This window comes from Sander lucioperca, chromosome 1 (genome assembly GCF_008315115.2).
Source record: "Sander lucioperca isolate FBNREF2018 chromosome 1, SLUC_FBN_1.2, whole genome shotgun sequence".
Lineage (NCBI taxonomy): Eukaryota > Metazoa > Chordata > Actinopteri > Perciformes > Percidae > Sander > Sander lucioperca.
The window spans coordinates 20,067,654-20,087,248 of record NC_050173.1 but is presented as its reverse complement, the minus strand read 5'-3'; the positions used below and the strand labels follow the sequence as shown (position 1 = coordinate 20,087,248).

General features: G+C 40.1%; 1 protein-coding gene and 1 long non-coding RNA gene across 6 annotated transcripts in view; one reads left to right on the top strand and one right to left on the bottom strand.

Annotated features, from left to right (window-relative positions):
* Window positions 1-5,156: 5,156 nt before the first annotated feature.
* LOC118494809 lies at window positions 5,157-8,037 on the bottom strand. The gene is made up of 2 exons (XR_004897004.1): window positions 7,951-8,037; window positions 5,157-5,455 (listed from the first exon to the last, which is right to left on the bottom strand). It is a non-coding gene; the product is annotated as an uncharacterized LOC118494809 (long non-coding RNA).
* Window positions 8,038-8,139: 102 nt separating this feature from the next.
* The window catches only part of mllt10 (MLLT10 histone lysine methyltransferase DOT1L cofactor), a 46,927-nt gene continuing 35,471 nt past the window's right edge, over window positions 8,140-19,595 (top strand). For 4 of the 5 annotated variants that reach the window (XM_036000003.1, XM_035999990.1, XM_031281904.2 and 1 more), the window contains exons 1-3: window positions 8,140-8,521; window positions 11,898-11,977; window positions 16,778-16,832. In XM_036000003.1, coding sequence (XP_035855896.1) covers window positions 8,359-8,521; window positions 11,898-11,977; window positions 16,778-16,832 — 298 coding nt within the window. In that variant the 5' untranslated portion in view covers window positions 8,140-8,358. The remainder of the gene's footprint in view (window positions 8,522-11,897; window positions 11,978-16,777; window positions 16,833-19,595) is intronic. The other variant, XM_036000009.1, reaches the window with a different exon arrangement.

Below are 19,595 nucleotides of genomic sequence, written 5' to 3'. Positions count from 1 at the left end.
GAGCTGCTTTTCCACGTTTAGGCTGCTGCCCTGACCAATGCTCAACTCATCTGCTTTTGTTGGCTCTAGCTTTTCGTCCATATGATTTTTTTTCCTCGCTGGCTGACTATAGACTTACCTAGGCCTACTTATCCTACAATATTTGTTCATTCTGCGTAGGCCTATATTCATTTATCTGTCTATACCTTTATTACTTCCTTGGGATTTCCAATGTTCTTTTTTTATACCTTTCCCTTCAGTGTGTGTGTGTGTGTGTGTGTGTGTGTGTGTGTATATATATATATATATATATATATATATATATATATATATATATGTATATGTGAAATAATTTTAAATGTGCTGAAAAGCAGGGTGTAGCACTGTTTATATAGTTTGTATTTGCGCAGGCAATTATGGTTAGAGATTAAAAAAAAAATGTTGGCTACATTACCGTCAAACTCTAGAAATGATATTTTTGCGAATTTAGTGGAGTCATGATAAACCGACAAATCCCTTTTAAACGGTAGCCTACTTTTCATCCTGGTAAAACAATGTGAACAGTGATTGGACAGGCTAAAAGTGCAGAGTCAGGGTTGCTTTTCCCACACGATTTTTTAGACAGTGAAGGTTGGTGTTGCCATTAAACAAGCCTAATAATATCTCCCGTTAAATTTTTTAAAGAGACATCTTGGAGCAACATCTATGGAATCTATTGAATTTATTAAAAAACATATAGGCTATATGTTAATAAACTTATGTTAATAATATTTATAATCAACAAGTAGTTTTTTTTATAATAAGGGAACAGGAACACACACGTCCGTGTTTGCTGGGAGGCTTTGGGATTATTGAACATAGTCACCTACTAGGTTATTTTATTTCTAGTAACTGGTGTAATGCATAATACTTCGTACACAATTTGTCTATAGGCACGTGCATATTGTATGTGCACACCGAAAACACCTATATAGCCTAAACACACTCACAAACACACACACACACACACACACACACACACACACCGCACGGAACATGCATACAAGTATATGCACCCACATTCACACAACGAAAGACGCACAATCTGAAAGACGCACGCGCACTCCTTACCGGCACGCACACGGACACGCGCGCGCGCACATACACACGCACACACACACACACACACACACACACACACACACACACACACACACACAGACAGATGCGTATATAGAAAGAGGAAACGTAGGCTGAAGCCACCACCCACACCGCTGTCCAAATAATGTGACTGTGTAGTATATTACAGACTAATTGTTTGAATTACCGGTAGGCCTTCAGAAGGCTGTTTGGACTGGCTATTGTGTTTCGCCCCTGAGCCATATTTTTTCAATACTCCCTACGTTATGTTCCGTCTTTGTTATAGGCTACGTGAATCCCTTGTGGCCCGTTCCTCACGGGCATCGCTGTTCGCGATGGGGCCATATTCAAGACTGGGCATGCTCATTTCCACAATGTTAAGCCTATTTGCTTATTTACATAGCATGCACTGTATGTTGAATAGCATCGATGTTACCTCGGTGTTACATTAAACAGCGTGTCATATATATATATATATATATATATATATATATATATATATATATATATATATATATATATATATATATATATATACACACACACACACACGCGCACACACACACACACACATAGTGTTGCACCTTAAAATGTCACCCTATCAATGCTTTGTTGTGGACCAAAAATATTTGTCTCCTTTTTATAATTTAAGAGCTTACATTACAGTGGCATATTGCAGGCTATTGTGCCACACAATCGTAGAGATAATTAAGTTATAATTATAGTAGCCTCTAGTGTGAAAAAACTCTCCTTCCATTTATGAAGTAGGTTATATTTTACTCGATAAACCGCAGAAAGCTGTTATGCACCTCCCAAGTTGTAGTTTAAACATAATAAGAGATCAGTGTTTCTGTGCAGCTATCAGTGATTATGTCTAGGCTGCCCAATCACTTCACAAAAAGTAAACTCCAGTTCAACTCCCATACACTCGTAAGGTCATCTGACCTGCATTATCGTTGCTTTAACCAATAACCTGCACGTTGAGCTCTTCTCGCAGCAAAACTCGCTTTTCACGTGCTGATTCTATATGACAGCAGCAGAGTGAAGTGAAAGGAGGGGCAGCTTGTTGAGGTCCCGATCCCCGGGGGAATAACTCAGATCCCAAAACCCCGGTGCAGCGGGCCTGGCCTGGGAGATGCAGGGAGGAACAGACAGTCAAGGATGGTTTCATCCCACGTCATGACCACTGCATGTCTTTATTTTTTTGGAACTTGCTTTTTTTGACAAAATGCGTGCTTATTGTTTTATTTAATCATATATAGCCAAGTTCTTACGTAGGGTTGGACGTAGACGATTTAAAGCAATGTAAACCAACTCTTCTGACCTAAATTGGTCCACATCCAAACTGACCATTCACGCGCGCTTTTCATAGAATATAACTATAGACCTAAATACATTTTTAAACACAAAATAATAAGGTTGCACAACAATTGTAGACAACTGTTAGACGTTTGTTAGGCTACTGCAATGGGAATCAATCAGCAACAATTTCACATTACTTTTCTTCACAGTGTTGTAAAAGAGGTAGCCTTATCTATTGATCCGTGCTGTTGATGTGAAGCAGTAAAGGCAAAAAGTGATTACTTTCTGTATCAGGTTTAATTTGCAAAAACATCTGCCGTGAAGTTTCTCATATCGGTGCTATAGACAATGATACGTTGTTTTGTTTTTTTAAATGAGGACTTTCAGTTTATCCCAAGGTCTGAAAACAATAATATATTTTAATAATTAGCCTACTGAATAAAAACAACCTCGTGTATATAGGCCTACATATAGATATATGAGTATTTCCAATTAAGACCAGGGACTCTTTGTTATGCAGATTTGTGATGCACCAGATGCCACACCGCCTGGATGTTGCACGGAACCGGAGTGGAGACGAGAACGAGTGGCCGAGAGAGAGACCTCAAACATGGGGGAGGTTTCCTGCAACAACCCGCACTGTGCTAGTGATACGGGGGAAATGCCTGAGACGACCAAATGTTGCACTTCAGGCTCATTCCTAGATGGACATTAGGCGTATATAGGCTTGATATATGTTTTGTGGCATGGCCAGAGTTACACTGCAGGGAACCAATAAAACTCACTTTAATCTGATATGTTTAGAGCATGGAGTTATTGGGAGTCAGTGTCATTGTAACCTAGATTCATGAAAAGAACAAATACACATTATGAAACATAAATGAATAAAACGTCTATTTATTTTCAATTTTAAGTATAGCCGACGCATGTCGGATGTTCGCCTCGTGGCTGCTGCTTTGCCTAGTTTTTTTATTTTCCACTACTTCACGGGGAAAGACCGGTTTAATGGGGAAGATAGACGGATTACGGTAAGGATAGGCTACAGCCTACAAACACACATGACCAATGAACACACATGGCCGTTTATAGAATATAAATACAAATGGACCTAGGCTTACTTGATTTCAATTTAGGCTTGCAAAATACATAGAAAGCCCCACACACTTCATACACTCGCGATGTGGAAACCAGTTTCTTGGATGAGGTTTATGTAGCCTAACTGTTTATTTACTGAATTTCATACCTTTTTTTATAAACTCACTGGCCAAACCAATCTTTTTGGTAGGCTATAGGCAAGCCTCCAAACTCTTCCACATTCGTCTAACCAAACGTGTTGCTCCTGCAGCTCCAAGTCATTTGTTTTGCATCGAGTTTTATGGAGACACTTGGTCAAGGAGGCGCAGGCACTTGTAAGAGCATAGACTTTTTATGACACAAACCCACTGCCCCATGCCAAAACAATGAATTCCTCTCCACCCCCACCCACCCCGGGAGAATGTGATTTTACATGCAATCCGAGCCTGAAGTGTGTGCGGACAGTGGTGGGGGGAGGGCTCCCTTCACCTTTCACCCCGCCGTGTCGGGTCTGTTTGTATTTTTTCCTGGGCCCCTGTGCTACTCGCCGACCAGAGATGAGACCAAGTAGGCTACTGACGGGTCTGAATGTGCTGTGACCAAGAAAGAAGCACGATGGCTCGGTAGCGTTGGGCTCCTTTAGGCTGTTTGCAACTTCTCAATATTTCACGCTTTCCCACGCGGAATCTAGCACCAGATGAAAAATACCAAACATTTCTATTGGAGTAGTTGATGACTATTAAACAAATAATTGGTTCCAATTTCCCCCCACACATCATATAGTATTGAGAGAGGGGGGAATTATGTGACAGATTGTAATGCACATGGTCTGTCACAACCATTATAACCCTTACAACAGATATTCAATTTGCCATAAACTGCATAAACAAGAAACACGTGCATAATTAGCCCCAAAAAATACCACTTCAGATATCTAAAGCCTGGTATATAGCATATAATTACTGACGTGAACATCAGGCTCCGTTAAATTTAATGATGCATTTTTAGGGGTTGCTGCAGCTGAATGATCTAACTAAAACTTACTGTATTAGCTGTATTGATGCAACAGGGAGTTGGACACAATGCAGACATAAATTCAGAGACGTCTGAATCCAGCACCCATATGAAGGGATGAAGAAGTTGCGCATGTGTGTGCATGCTAACTTACTGCTTTGTCCTTGAAACACTGTTTCCATTGTTTCCATTTAACTAGACTTAAAGAATAATAGGTGGGCTTAATGTAAATGCTGCTGTGGGTTGTGTAAAAACTGATCAATTATGTCACACAAAATATATTTCCTTAAACTTAGCATAACATAACAATGTTAAGCTGTTTATTTTGTTTAGCAAGGCCATAGATTAGTTTAGTTTACATTCTACATGACATCCATGAAAAATACCCATTCCTCATTTATTAATTGATTGGGAAACAAATATATGGCATCAGTTTGAAAACACAATTACTTTAAAATAAAAGTCCTATACTTAGCTGTCAGTAGTCATTTGTTGAAGCTTATGAGCTAAGTCTGTGAAAACATTCCACCCAGACTGCTTTAGTTTTCTGCAACACACACACACACACACACACACACACACACACACACACACACACACACACACACACACACACACACACACACACACACACACACACACACACACACACACACACACTTTAAGAACAAAATTTAGATTTTATTACTGGGGTGATGTTTCAAACAAACATTCCTTGCTCATGGGTCTTTCTGGGAATTTATAAATGTCAAGAAAACACATAAGCCTTTAAAGAGATGGAGTTAGAAAGGCAATAAAGAATAGTTACCATTACACAAAATAAATAACTGGCAGGCATTTAAGTGTGTCCAACATTCAATGCCTTAACACAATGCCATTTCAGATGCTGTTTACATAGAGGTCTGTGGGTGTGGGGGCTGCTTTTCCCAATGTCTTTCCTCCCAGCGTATTTTACACGTTCCTCATCCTGCACAGAAAGACCACAACACTTCACTCAGCCTATGCAAACATGCCCAGGAACCAATCATGAGAGCCCTCTGACTTTTTAAATCTCAAGTGATGGGTCACATTTCTGACAATTAAACGTAGACCAAAAATGACAGAAAATATGAGGGACTATGAATAAGCATTCAAGCCAATTAAACCCTTTTTTATTTTAAAGCTATAGGAACATTTGTTGTTCCTATAGCTTCCTTAATAGCTTGCAAACTGCAAAATCAATGACATGAAAAATACCACAATCAAATATGTTTTTCAAGGATGTGGTCTCAGTCTTTGGTTTATTTCTGCTCTTTCTCACCCATGTCCAACTTTACCACTGTACTGTGCAAGTGAAATAGGCTACCTTGCACAATATACAGGCAGAATGTTTGAAAACCCTGACAGAGTCAGCCTATGTTCTGCTCTATAGACTACATTTGCATTGTGGAAAAATAATGCAGATTTTTCAGTTTTCTAAATCTTAACTATATCTGTTATACGGCAAGAGAATATGGTTGTGATACAGCTAATTTAGCTGCTGTTGCAGTGGATTTAGAGATCCTCATCCAAAAACCAACTTGATGTACAGTATAAACAACAAAGCTCTAACATATAGCATCTAAGAGTACTGCCTGATTAATATAATCATAGAATACTTTAAATTATATAAAAGCTCAGAGTGCTATATGAACTGTTAGGTTACCAATAGTGGTTGGAAGCAGATAGTGTCACTGCAATTTTCTGTCTCAGAGAAAGCTCTACTGTGACAACCCAAGGAACATTATGATTCGTGAAGACTTTGACTTAATCAAGTGCAAGTTGTAAAAATCATTTGCCATTTTCAGTGTTTCAGTAGCTGTATCGGCCCCTCCACAACCGCTGCCCCCTCCTTCGCCTCCCTTTGTTCTCTCCAGCTCTAATAGGTTTTCCCCTGCCACACACAACTCACTTTTTTTCTGTTCCCCAGCTCCTCATCCCTCCCACACCCCCTTTTAGTGCAGTGCCCAGTGTCGACTGGAGCATTTGAGCAATTTGAAATTAAAGCAAACAATGGGCAGGCACTCCCAGGGACCTCTCGCTCACCATATTACACGGAGGCCGCTCGTGTGCTCTTGTGCATTATTGGCAAGTCATTACGTTTCTCTGGAAACCAAGAGCGGGAGCCCGCTCAGAGAAATTGGTGATGCAAGCAGCAGCTGAGTGCTTGGAATAGCATGTGTGTGTGTATGTGTGTGTGTGTGTGTGTGTGAGCGAGTGTGTGTGTGTTCGGGAGCATCCTTGGCAACAGCATGGGGATGCTGTCAAAACAAAGCTGTATATTGACAGGTCTGATATGCAGCCTGACACAGGATTCTCAAAGTCCATTTAGTTATTTTTAAGATAAAAAGGTATTCATTGTTACACTGAACAGCTTTTTAAATTGCTGCCTGCAGCCTACTGGCTCTACGCTCAATAGACCTACACATTTTTCTACCATACTTAATCATATTTAAATGGCATGGTGAAAAACAAACTATTGAAATTACTTGAAAATGGTAAGTTCTAACCAAAGCTGTTGATTGTCCAGAGGTGTAGATATACATATAAATTATGATGCAGTTTTTTTTGTATATAGGGACTATCATGTTTTTAAAGAAAACCTCTGTAGTTGTCATTGACTTTAAAACTGTAAAACTGTTGTTAAAAAAAGGTGTAATGGACAATATAGTTAGCCTATACATTTTTTACAATCTGTCATGTTGTATTAAAGTAGTTAAGTAAGATGCAATAAAACACCTACAAGTGAGACTTTTAAGGATACACATGTACAAACATAAATGACATCTGGAAAACATTCTGCATTACAGCTTGAAAATGAATGAGTAAGCCTCTAGCATAATCACAAATTTCTGCCCTATAGAGTAGTATAGTGATGTGACAGTGAACCAAATGGCTTCTTATAGGACAGCATACAATAAATCAGATGTAGAAAAATCCCAGAGAGTGAAAATCAGCAGCTGTCCAGAATTTACTGCAACAACTAATATAAGTGTAAGTGTGTTTAGTCTGCTTGAACCATCAACCAACCAAACAAATTATTTAGTCTATAAAATCCCTTGATTGCAGAGAGGGATCGCCGTACTCAACCTTGTTTTATTTTTTAGGAAATAAAAAAAATGGAATGCTCATTAAATTTCCAAGATCCCAAGTTGAATTGACGTGTTGTTTTGTCCAACCATACACTCACAACCCAAACATGATAAATAGGCCTAGTAAATTGTTACAAAACGGCGAAAAGCAGTAACGTTATTTCTTATTAATTTCAATGCAGCTGTGCTCTATGCATTACACACGTATCTTAGTCCACTGGGCAGATCAAGAATTACAGTCATTGCTGTTAACAAATTTCAAACACATAGTCAACATTCACATCTGTTTTCTAAACATCTTGCTTTTAATAGGCCTATTTCTCTGTCAGTAATACACCACATTTTTGCCTACCTCCATGTTGCTACAGTGTTGACAGTGAATCGAGCAAAGTGAAGTCTCTGTGCTACAGAGTTTCAAACAATCTCGGCCATGTGGAACCAAAATAGAATGTTGCTCTCGGCGACCCAATCCCATTCGTCGTTTACTTCCTGTCAGAGGGCACGCACATACACGCGCCTTGCGTCATTACGCATTTCCGGTTCTCAACGAAGTCCCCCCTCTTCTCCTCACCGTCGCGCCGTGAAGTGGATGTTTTGGTGAAAAAATACGGGGTCGAAAAGGGACGTAAATACATTTAAAACATGACATTTCGAACGAGTGGGACCTAAAGCAGCGTAGCAGGAGAAAGAGGGGCGTCTTCAGCTAAGGTTTCGGTTTATCTTTACATCGTATTCCTCCGCATGTCCGCTTTCTTCGTAGATGGTCTCCGGCGAGCGTTGTCTGGCGGCGGACGACGAGTTGTCGACGAATAATATGAAGGAGATGATCGGCGGTTGCTGTGTTTGCTCTGACGAGAGAGGCTGGGCGGAAAACCCGCTGGTATACTGCGACGGACACGGCTGCAACGTCGCCGTGCATCAAGGTAAGCTGTGCTGTTAGCTCGGTTCGGAGTTAGCTGTTAGCTTACAGGCTACTAGCGTAGTCTTGTTGCAAGGTTATGTAGCGCTCCATATGGAGCCTCCTGCGACTGCCCTAACCAAGGCCAGGCTGAGGTCAGCCTCTGCTCACACAGCAGGGCTGTCCACTGCTTTGGCTTGGAAGCTAACTTTGCCTGTTTAATCAGATACAGACGATAGTTGGCCGATGCTTTATAAAAAAAAACGTCCTGGCTTCGAGTCATGCTATTTGTTGTGTATTCCTGTCAGAAGCTGTCATGTGGAATATAGAGAGAGATACTAGAGGGATACTTTCCTCTTGTCAAAAGATGTTAAGAGGAAAACTCCAGTCGAGGACTTTAAAATGTGTGATACGGCCCACTGATTATTAAATAATAGTCCAAACTGCATTTTATATATATATAGAGAGAGGTAAAGTTATTTAGACGTTGCTTTTTAAGTTGGGAGTCCAACATTTGGCTACATGTTAGCTTCTAGTATAGTGGCAGTGCTGCCAAGACTGACTCAGATGATGACGTCCAGTGTTTACAAATTTAACAGCTGGCCATGTGTCCATTTGTCAAACGCAGGGGGAGACTAAAAACTTGTTGAAATGTCAACAACTCCTAACCCATGCAAATGCAGTTTGCACTTGAAACACGAGTTCTTTTGTAACAATTTGTTAGAGTTTGGACTGTGAACGAGGTCTGACAGAAGCATGTCTGTAAGCCAGCAGTTACATACATGGCAGGACTCAGATCTAGTTGCAGAAACTAACCCTAAGCAGTATTAGTAACATGACTTATTATGTTATTATAAGACACAATCGTGTCAAATTAATATTTCACATTACGGTTGCATCACATTATCTCAGCCTGCCAGGCTTTATGACGACATAAACGTACTTTATCAGTTTGCCTAAGATTAAGTGTATTTTGAAACTAGACAGGGGAATTATTTTTTTTAGTAAATTGTGATACTCTTAATATCAAATGTACCCCACCAAGCATTGTATAACATATTCTATTATCAAAAGCTCTTTCCAAAATGAAAGTTGAGTTTTGAAGCTTCAATACAAAGTATTACCTAATATTGAAAGCAGCGATTGGACCACAGATTAAACGCTTATCAAAACATGATCCCTCTGTTAAACATCCAATCACTTCCCAAATGTGGTCTGGTTAAATTTATTTGGTTTAATAATTAACTATGCAGCACATTGTATAATTTATTTAATGTATACATACTACTTTGCAGAGACACATCTAGTATGGTTGGACGGTACTTCACCTTCCTCTTGTAAATTACTGGTAGCAGACAAGCTATTAGTCAGAAATAGACAGGCTTTTGATTCAGGTAAGCTACAGGACTCTGTCATTTCATGCATTACCTTGATCAGATCTGCCCCTTTATCACTGTTATGACAGCAAACATATGTTTGCCAGATACGATTGACAAGCAACATTCAACAATGTCAAATGATCAACAGACATTAATCTGCATTTTTTTATTTGAATAGTTTTGGGGTCAGAACAGTGGCATGTATTTAATACATAGAAGAGATGCATAAAAAAAAGAGCCAGGAATGCTTCACTGAGATATAATCATATATAATATAATATACACTATTTACTAATGTTGAAAGAACATTTTGGAAGATACATGCAATTTAAATTGTACTCTGCAATAAGTTGTAATATTGCATTGCAATGCACATGGAAAACAAAGCAAGACATTTACTTAGAGACATCAGTCAAGACTGTTGAGCATCCTCAACTTCAAATGTGAAATTATTATAATTAGTGTGTAGAATATTTTCTGATCTGTCACCGTCCCCCGTCCCCCCCATTGCTGGACAAAAGCCTCCATCAGCAACATAGTCAAAGTGTTATTAGTCTAAATCATGGCATTCAAACTAAAGTATAATTTATGTTTTCACTTTTTCTATATCCCTTCCCAGTCTCTTCTTAACATTTGTTAACACATTTATGATGAATAAAAACATGTCTCTTGTGTGTTTGAGTGCTCCTCTGAATCTTACAGAAAAGCTTAAAATAACAAAGATCACATACTCTGTTTCATCGGTTAGCATGGCAATGAATACAAATCTTAATTGGATAAGCCAGCCATATTTATTAAAATTAGTCAATTACAATGTGTGCAGAATATCCTAACTAGGGTTGGCCATCGTTTGGATTTTAACAATTCTGATTCCAATTGTGATTCTTCCTTTCGATTCCGGTTCTTATCGATTCTCGATTCTGATTCTTTGAGGGGTGGAATTGAAACGGGTCACATGCTTATTTCACAAATAAGAGGAAAGTTTTATTTTGATTCAATGGTGGGTTGCAGTTTTACAGGGCTTTTTCAATGTAAAATAAAGCCACACTAGAGCGCCGCTTACTGTGCTCCATGGCTGCAACACAACAAGCGCCTGGCCGCTACGGAAACCAAAACTTGCGCATGTTAAATTTGGAACCCATGATCAGATTTGAAACCAAATCCTCCAAACGATTCCAATAAAGAAACGATTCCACTGGAATCGTAATTTTTGAAACGATTTCAAGTAGGAATCGGTTCTCGATGCCCAACACTAATCCTAACCAACTGGTACTTGATGCTTTGTCTGCATTGGGAGTTTTGTTCTCAGAAATCTGTATTATAGCTGTGTAGAGGTAGGCTATTTAGGGTCGTGCTGCTGTATAGGATAGCACCGCCTGTACTGCAACTTCAAGTCTGAGTCACTCAAGCATCAGTGAAATCAGTTTGTGTGTTTTTTTAAGTTGCAGTCCAACGTGTATACATATCATATTGTTTGCTAATGCAGTGTCAAAATATTAAGGGTTGAACGAACTTCGTAGAGTGCATGAAAGTAAAGAGACCTTGTGGCCCTCTTCATGTTGCATCCACAAAGCAGTGAGTAACAGAGAAATGTGTGGAGGAGGTCAAGGTTGTGGGCTATTTGATGGTGACGTATAAGCATTGTCATTGATGCTTACATGTCTTGACATTAACAATGCATTACCAGTGATTCTGCCATTGTCCCAGGGGCTTAAATATTTTGTAGTGCAGGAAAACTATGTCAGCTGTCACTGTAGAGTGATATAAAAAACAACTGTGTGTTCAACAGTCTGTCAGATCAAAACACTGTTAAGTTCTGCATTCAAACTAGTTTAGTCACAAGTTTGCTTTCCGGCACAAACATTGTTGGAAGTGGCGATTGTGTGATATTGTAAAGATGTTATCAGGTGTCGTCAGGTTTAGTGTGGTTTCATTATCACTGTGTAAATGTATTCTGTTATATAAAATGTGGTATTTTGTTGTGGTTGTGATGACTTACTTTAAACACCCCCCTCTCTTCAGCCTGTTATGGCATCGTGCAGGTGCCCACTGGTCCTTGGTTCTGCAGAAAGTGTGAATCTCAAGAGAGAGCAGCCCGTGTGGTAAGTCACATAATCTATCTATCCATTCATCATTTATGAGTAAACTCCTGGAGTAACAAGACTGTCTGGCAAAGATGGTAGACCTCATGCTCTTTAACAGTGGTATCATTTATAAATGTGCCAAGAAAATAGGGAAATGTTGGATCTTGTATCATCAGCCTGTTCAGAGGGCTTGAAACAAAACAGTTACAATAACATGATGCATGTTGAAAACATTGTACTGTTGTCATTATCATATCATATCATGGGTAGTTAATATCATATCTTGTGCTGATGAGAACATTTCTCTGAGTAGGTCCAGAATATGAGGTGTCCAATGTTTCTGAGTATTTATTTGAGGAAACACAAAGCAAGGGAGGAGTCATTATTTAAGATGGCCTGTAATGCCTAATATTTGTTGGCAGCCTACACAGCAGGACTGGTTGATAACAAATTGATAGCCAAAACCCACTTTATTACCGTTGGTTGCAGTAACACTTGCTATGTCAGTTATGGAAAATGTCATGTTGTCCAGTTGAAGATCATTACAGTGGACTGCTCGGGGGAAATCTTATTCTCTAACTATCTAATTGAAAATAACATGCATAGTCATTTTTCAAATTCCGTGTTTTCGGATTTATTTTTAGCCCTTTAGAATTTTTCGGATTTGCTTGTTTTCTTATCACTTCTAAGCAGTATTGACCTTTAAAAAGTCAGTGACACAAACTCACAATTCAGCTTTTTTATTTAAACTGTTAATATATTCAGCAAAGCACATTCAAAATTACCTAAATAAAAGCTTTGGATGCTCACCTATAACAATGTTGAGGACACTGCGATCTCGGTTGTCGGAGGTTTCGTTTTTCGGAGGTTTTCTTTCCACGGATCTCTTGCAGCACTTTTTGCATGTGCTGGTCAAAGACCCGCGGCAGGCGGGTCTGCCTCAGGCTGCTGGCGTTTTCTGGGAGTGCACCTCCTTGCTTGCAATGTTTAACAAGAAACGGACGTATCCTTCAGCACACATTGCAACAAAATCTTCCACAAACTCACGCCTTGCATCTATTGATTTAGTCGTTGCCTCAATGGTAACCTGGAGGGATTTGCCCGCTGTGGATTTAGCTTTGTTCTTGAGATGAACTTTTGATTTCAAATGGTCGTTACGTGTGTCTTTGCGGGTCCAGTATGTTGACAAAACTTACAAAACAGTTGTTGTCCAGACTCATAGTAGTCGTTGGGGTATTGTTCAGCCCGGTATTTAGCAGTCAATTGAGAGTTTGTTAATTTTTTCGCTTCGACATTTTTTCCCCCCAACAAACTCACAACGTGAACGTGAGGACGTATGGTTACTAGGCAACATGTTTAACAATGCCATTTGGCCACGGTTTAGGTAGAGACCTTTCTACGCTTGTTGTTTAAGGGCCCTGACGCACCAACCAGACGGGCCAACCGTCGGCAGAAAAGCCAGTCGGACTGATCAGTCGGGTCCCGAGGTCCAAAAAATGCCTCAGAACACACTGAGGCGACGCCGACTTGAGCGTACGCTCTGCACGTACGCGAAACGTAATATGTCTCCATAGCAGCAGGCGGCGCTGCTCTGTATTGTTTCCATTAACAGTCTGATTATTTACCAGAAAATGAAAACCGGCAGCTGATTGGACGAACGCTTCACGTGGTTCTTTTTTTCTCCGGAAATTCACAGCCAGACTGTCATGACGGCTTGTTCAGAATACGATCTCATATTGTACTAAAATAGTTCACCGAAACGTGTTTCTGAAAACATTTTAAGCGAGAAATAGGCCGTGCAGTTTCTGAATCTGTCTTCATTTCAGATACACAACTGACCTCACTGACAAAGGTCAGTTTAAAAGATTTTCGTCAGATTTTGAGAGGCTCATCCGCCGAATGCCGACGGCTCCTCGGACGGCCGACGGCACGGGACACACTGAACAGACTCGAGTCACGGACCTCGAGATCAGACGGCCTGACGCCCGATTATCGGGCTGGTGTGTCTTCTCTCTTAAACTGAAAAATGAGAAGGAAGTAAAAAAAAAAAAAAAAATAATCGTTTATTTAATGTCAACAAAATATATGCAAATTCCGTGCGATTCCGCGTGTATAAGAGAATTCTGTTTTCATGTGTAGATTCCGTGATTCCGTCCGCGTTTTCCGCATCACGGAAATCATAGTGCCCTAGCATAGTGTTTTGGGGGCAGTTTTTTGTTTGTTTATTTGACAGGACTGTTTATTACTACTTTAAGATAAAAAATCTTCCTATGCAATTACAGTGGTAGATGACAAACAACAAATATTGGCATACTGCCCAGCCTTACTGTATGGCTTCCTGGATATGTGTGGTTTACCACAGTGTAACCGATTCAAATTGTATCAGTCAAATCAGATTTGGCTCTTCAATACGAATATTCGACTATTCTGACTATCGTTTCAGGTATTCGGTATCAAGCAACACTTTATTGAAATGCCTACTCTTTAAACTGGGTTCGGCAGGATGTTCAATGTGACAAAGACCTTTGCGTTATAAAGTTAACAAGCCAAGCCCTCCGAGCTAATGCGTGCCAACTACTGTAGCCGAGGAAAATACAATTAAAACATGGAGGCTCCGTAATCTGAACCAGCGTGAACCAGGAAGGCCAACACACTTTTATTAACTCCCATATTGACAACGGCAGCACATAACGCCACAGCTTCACTTCTTCCATTTTTAAATTTCACTGCCTGTAATCGTCGCTGAACGACTGCTCGACTTGAAGGATCTCGCCGACTGACGTTTCAAAGATTTCTTCTTCAGGGGTCAGCCCCATTTCAGATGTATTGGAAGCTGTCAGTTACATTATAAAGAATTGACTTCATAAAGCCTCCCTTTGGCTTTTTTTAAAACAAGGAACCTAAGAACACACAAGCACACGTTTTTATCACAGAGCAATAGTATCATTGTTTAACTCATTAGTGAGACTCGAAAGCTTGTTTGTGTTGTTCATTCCACAATGTCTATCGTTTCATCTTAAATCTTTATACAGCAGAAGCTGCGTTATAATAGGCATTCTATCGAGAGAAATTATATTTGAGGTCTGCACAGACCTGCCTGCTGCTGCCTCTTTTTGTGGAGCAACCGCCTGTTCCAGCAGCATTATCTGTGGCATGTGCCTCGTCCTGCTGTCCTTTGACCTTAGCCTGCCTGTCAGCCCACAATCTGTTCTGCACCAGTTACCATCATATGTCACCAAATAATATTTAATCCCGATTGAAAGGCTCTATAAAAGATGATCTCAAATGTTGTTTGAGAGTGTCCAGTTTAGCAACTCTACTAAATGCAATGCATTGTGTGTGGCATGCTATGGTGTGCAAGCATTAAGCTATCTAGTCTGCATTATGACAGCTCATGAAAATGTTACTGTCCAGGCAGGAACGTGGCCCCGGAAAGTGCTGCATTTACAACAATTGCTGGACTGACCCGCTCTCTCTCCACAGACACATGTCACTTAGGACCAAAAGAGTTTAAATATTGTACATGTTCTTTGTGCAAAAGCCACAAACTGGTATGGCTGGCTGAGTTTCAACTTATTATGACCTCGGCAAACTACTAGGACCTGTCGAGATTTTGTCAGGACAAGATTTACTTGCTTAGTTGTTGATACAGGTGCTTGGAATGATCTGCTGAGTTTGCTGTATTCGTGTGTGCGCACAGGCCAAAGTTTCTCCTGCAGAAATTTAGCGGGCTTACTAGGTTTTCCTCTAACCTGTTACCTGATGAGGAAAACCAGGTTTCTTATTTACATGGCATGTAAGAAATGAGTTTAGGGGAGAAATGCGACAGTGACCAGGTCATTTAAGTACATGTAAATGCTTTGAACATTGCAAAGCAGAGTCAAAGTGTACAAAATCTTTACATCGCAGCTGATGTGTAAAGCTTTATTCTCGTGTTTGTCCAGCATTCCAGGCTGCGCAACTCTCAACTGACAAATGTTCGAGGTGTTCCTTCAAAGATAATAACAATATACTTAAATGAAAGTATTTAAACGAGCTGGTGATTATATGCGTGTGTATTCACAAAGATTTACATTGTGTGCAAAGTTGGCGGATAACTGTAACTGGTAAAATAAGTGATTGTCTGATTGACAGAGTGTGTCATGAAAAAGAGAAATGCATGCAGCGAAGTACTCAACTTCCAGATTCTGCCTTGTTTGTTTAATGAATAAATATTTGAGAAGTGTATTTACACACTTTTAATTGTAAATAAAGTATTTAACAGTACAGCACTGTTTAACTTTATTGTAAATAAAACAATAATAGTAATAAATTAAAGACAGATATTTAAAATTGCATTCAGAAAGATGAATTTTAAGATAGTGAAGTGGAGTAGAAGCACTTTTTTACTATCGCGTGTGTAAAGTGTGAACTCAAACATGCAGCAGAAAATTATTGGCAGGAGAAAAATGTAAGGAAAGAAGGGACATGGAAGTCTTTCTGCACACACACTGTGCTCTTTGTAACACAACACATAGCTTTAAGATGAGCAACACCAGCTTATGTGTGAGTTGAGGAAGAGTTGAATTGTCAGACTCAGAGCAGCAGAAATTGCCTGAGGACTTGTATTTGCTGAGACACACACACTTGGAGAAAGAAACAACCTTAGGTGGCAGATAGTGAGGGTGTTTTCCCTTTTCTGGCCTTGTTCTCAAGTCGGGGTCCCTTGCCAGTTTATCTCACATACTGGCATATTTGTCATACTTCTGTGTTTACCTCCCCCTAAGTAGATGAGGTTGACCGGTTGTTTCTGACCTGTTGTTTCTTCTTTACCCATAGAGATGTGAGCTGTGTCCCCATAAAGACGGAGCCCTCAAAAGGACAGACAACGGAGGTAGAATCCCTCTCAGCTACTTAACACACACACATACACATCCACATATGGTGTGAGCCTCTTTTGTATTTTGTCATTAATTGCGTGTCACCGGCAAGTTTAAGGGGTGTGAGCGTGCTGGGAGAGTTATGTTGCTGTTTGTTGTGTGTGCTGCCTCTCTCTACTGTGTGTGTGTGTGTGTGTGTGTGTGTGTGTATGAGGGGGCGGGCCAGGATGGGTATAGTGCATGGACTGTGAGGAGTCTCCTCACTGGGTTCATTGGGAGGTCAGCTTGGTGGAGACTGTAAATATTCTGTGTGTATGTGAGTGTGTGTGTGTTTGAGTCAGTTAGAGAGAGAGGCACAGCTGTGGGATTGTGTCCAGGCCTGCAGGGAGGCATCAGGACAACACTAACACACACCGTTTTACTACTTTCTCTTTTATTTTACCCTTCCCATGACCCCTCTCTCCCTCTCTTTTTCCTCCCATTTTTCTCTCACCATCTCTTTTCCCTACCTCCGTTTCTCTGATCTTGTCAGTTCCTCTACACTTGTTGAATCTCTGCGGTAGTTGCTGTTATTTCAGGTGGGACAGTAATAAAGCAAAGCAAAGGGATCCAAGTTTTGGATCTAGCATCTTAACATATAACAGAGAAGAAAGAAAATGCATAGATGGAGACAGAAGTTAAGTTTACAGCTGTTGAAGAATTTGAAAGAATTTGCACACATAATCGAAACATAATCTGTCACATCTTTATATTTAAGTTCACTTCATACAAGTCAGTGCTAAGAAATATGAGATATGTGACAGTATAGCAAATCAGAGCTTGAAACTGTTTTTTTTTCCGTACTGATGTGGTTTCACTGTACATGCAGTTCATTGCCTGCAACAATAAGAAAAACATGAAATAAAGTTAACAGTAACTCGTAAAAGCATTATCAAGAACTTGAGTCTTGGCGCTTTTTTAATTTCAAATCATAAATGCGCTAAAAACAACAAAATGTAAGCTCATTGCCACAACACATTGGACTCTGATAACTTCTTGGAGTAAGGCATGTTTGTAAAGAGATGCTTTGTTGGGTTTTGGGGGGGTAAAGGCTGTGCCACTTTTATAGTCCTGTTTTATAGGCCTCTTCCAGATTCTTGGAGGGACTTCAAAACAACAACATGCTCCCATTTCACACCCGCTGCCTCCCCTCCGTCCCGCCCTCTGCCCTCCTCCCCTGTCCCGCTCACCCGGTCAAAGGCAGGTCAGGGGTTCAACTGTAAGTTTAAGCCTGTTTTTGTTTCCACAATGGGGAATAACAGACACCTCCAGCGTAGCAGGAGACTCCCACCTCCATTTGACCTCCCATTGACCGCCTTCTGCTCCTCCTCAGCTTGTCGTCAATTCCACCATGCCCCTCTGTCATTCTACTGCCCCCAGTTTGTCTTCACTGACAGGCAGCTGTGTGTGTTAGGGCTCAATAAACAGCTACTTAGATAGATTAACTACCCAGTTGCAAATTTAAAACATTTACGACTCAGCATTTCAAAGTTGAAAAGTGAATGTATGTTCAATATGTAAAGTAACCAAAACTGCAATTTGGCAAGTCCAGACCCCATTTAGTTTGTGTTTGGTTCTCTTGGTTTGGGCCAAAGAAGTAATATCCGTCATTGCCTTTTGGTCTGGGCCATTTTGGGTTCACATTGACAACAAACCAAACGTTTTAAAGTTTCATGGACTGACTTTATCCAGTAAAACTGTGCAGATAGAGTCAGAGGAGATGATGTATGTAGTGCAACATGATGGGTGAGAAGGGGCCATCATGGTCTCAGGGCTTAAAGTGCAGTTTTACATTTATATAATACTTAATTCAATACATTGTACACATTTCCTCCAGGGAAGCATTTCAGGCTCAGAAATGTTTTTTTGCTTTAACCCCTGTGGTCTGTCGTTTTTTGTTTGATCCACACCAGTTCAAGGCAAGGCAAGGCAAGGCAGCTTTATTTGTATAGCACATTTCAGCAACAGGGCAATTCAAAGTGTTTTACATGAAAACAGATTAAAAAATTTAAAACAGATAAAATACGAGAATAAAAGTTACAGTGCAGTATAAGAAATTAAACATTGAAGAGCAGTTAAAACAGTTAAATATATAAAAGCAGATAAAATAGGAATTTCTCTTTTTATGCTTATATAGATTGTCATACAGTGTCAACAATGCAACTTCATTATAAGAAATGAACAGTTATTTAAAGAATGGCAACATTAAAAAGATAGGTCTTCAGCCTTGATTTAAAAGAACTGAGAGTTGCGGCAGACCTGCAGTTTTCTGGGAGTTTGTTCCAGATATGTGGAGCATAAAAACTAAACGCTGTTTCCCCCTGTTTAGTTCTGACTCTGGGGACAACAAGCAGACCTGTCCCAGACGACCTGAGAGGTCTGGGTGGTTCATACTGTAGCAGATCAGAAATGTGTTTTGGCCCTAAACCGTTTAGTGATTTATAAACCAGCAAAAGTATTTTGAAATCAATTCTTTGAGGCACTGGAAGCCAGTGTAAAGACTTCAGTACTGGAGTGATGTGATCCACTTTCTTGGTCTTAGTGAGGACTCGAGCAGCAGCGTTCTGAATCAGCTGCAGCTGTCTGATTGATTTTTTTAGGGAGACCTGTAAAGACTCCGTTACAGTAGTCAAGTCTACTGAAGATAAAAGCATGGACAAGTTTTTCCAAGTCCTGCTGAGACATAAGTCCTTTAACCCTTGATATATTTTTAAGGTGGTAATAGGCTGACTTTGTAA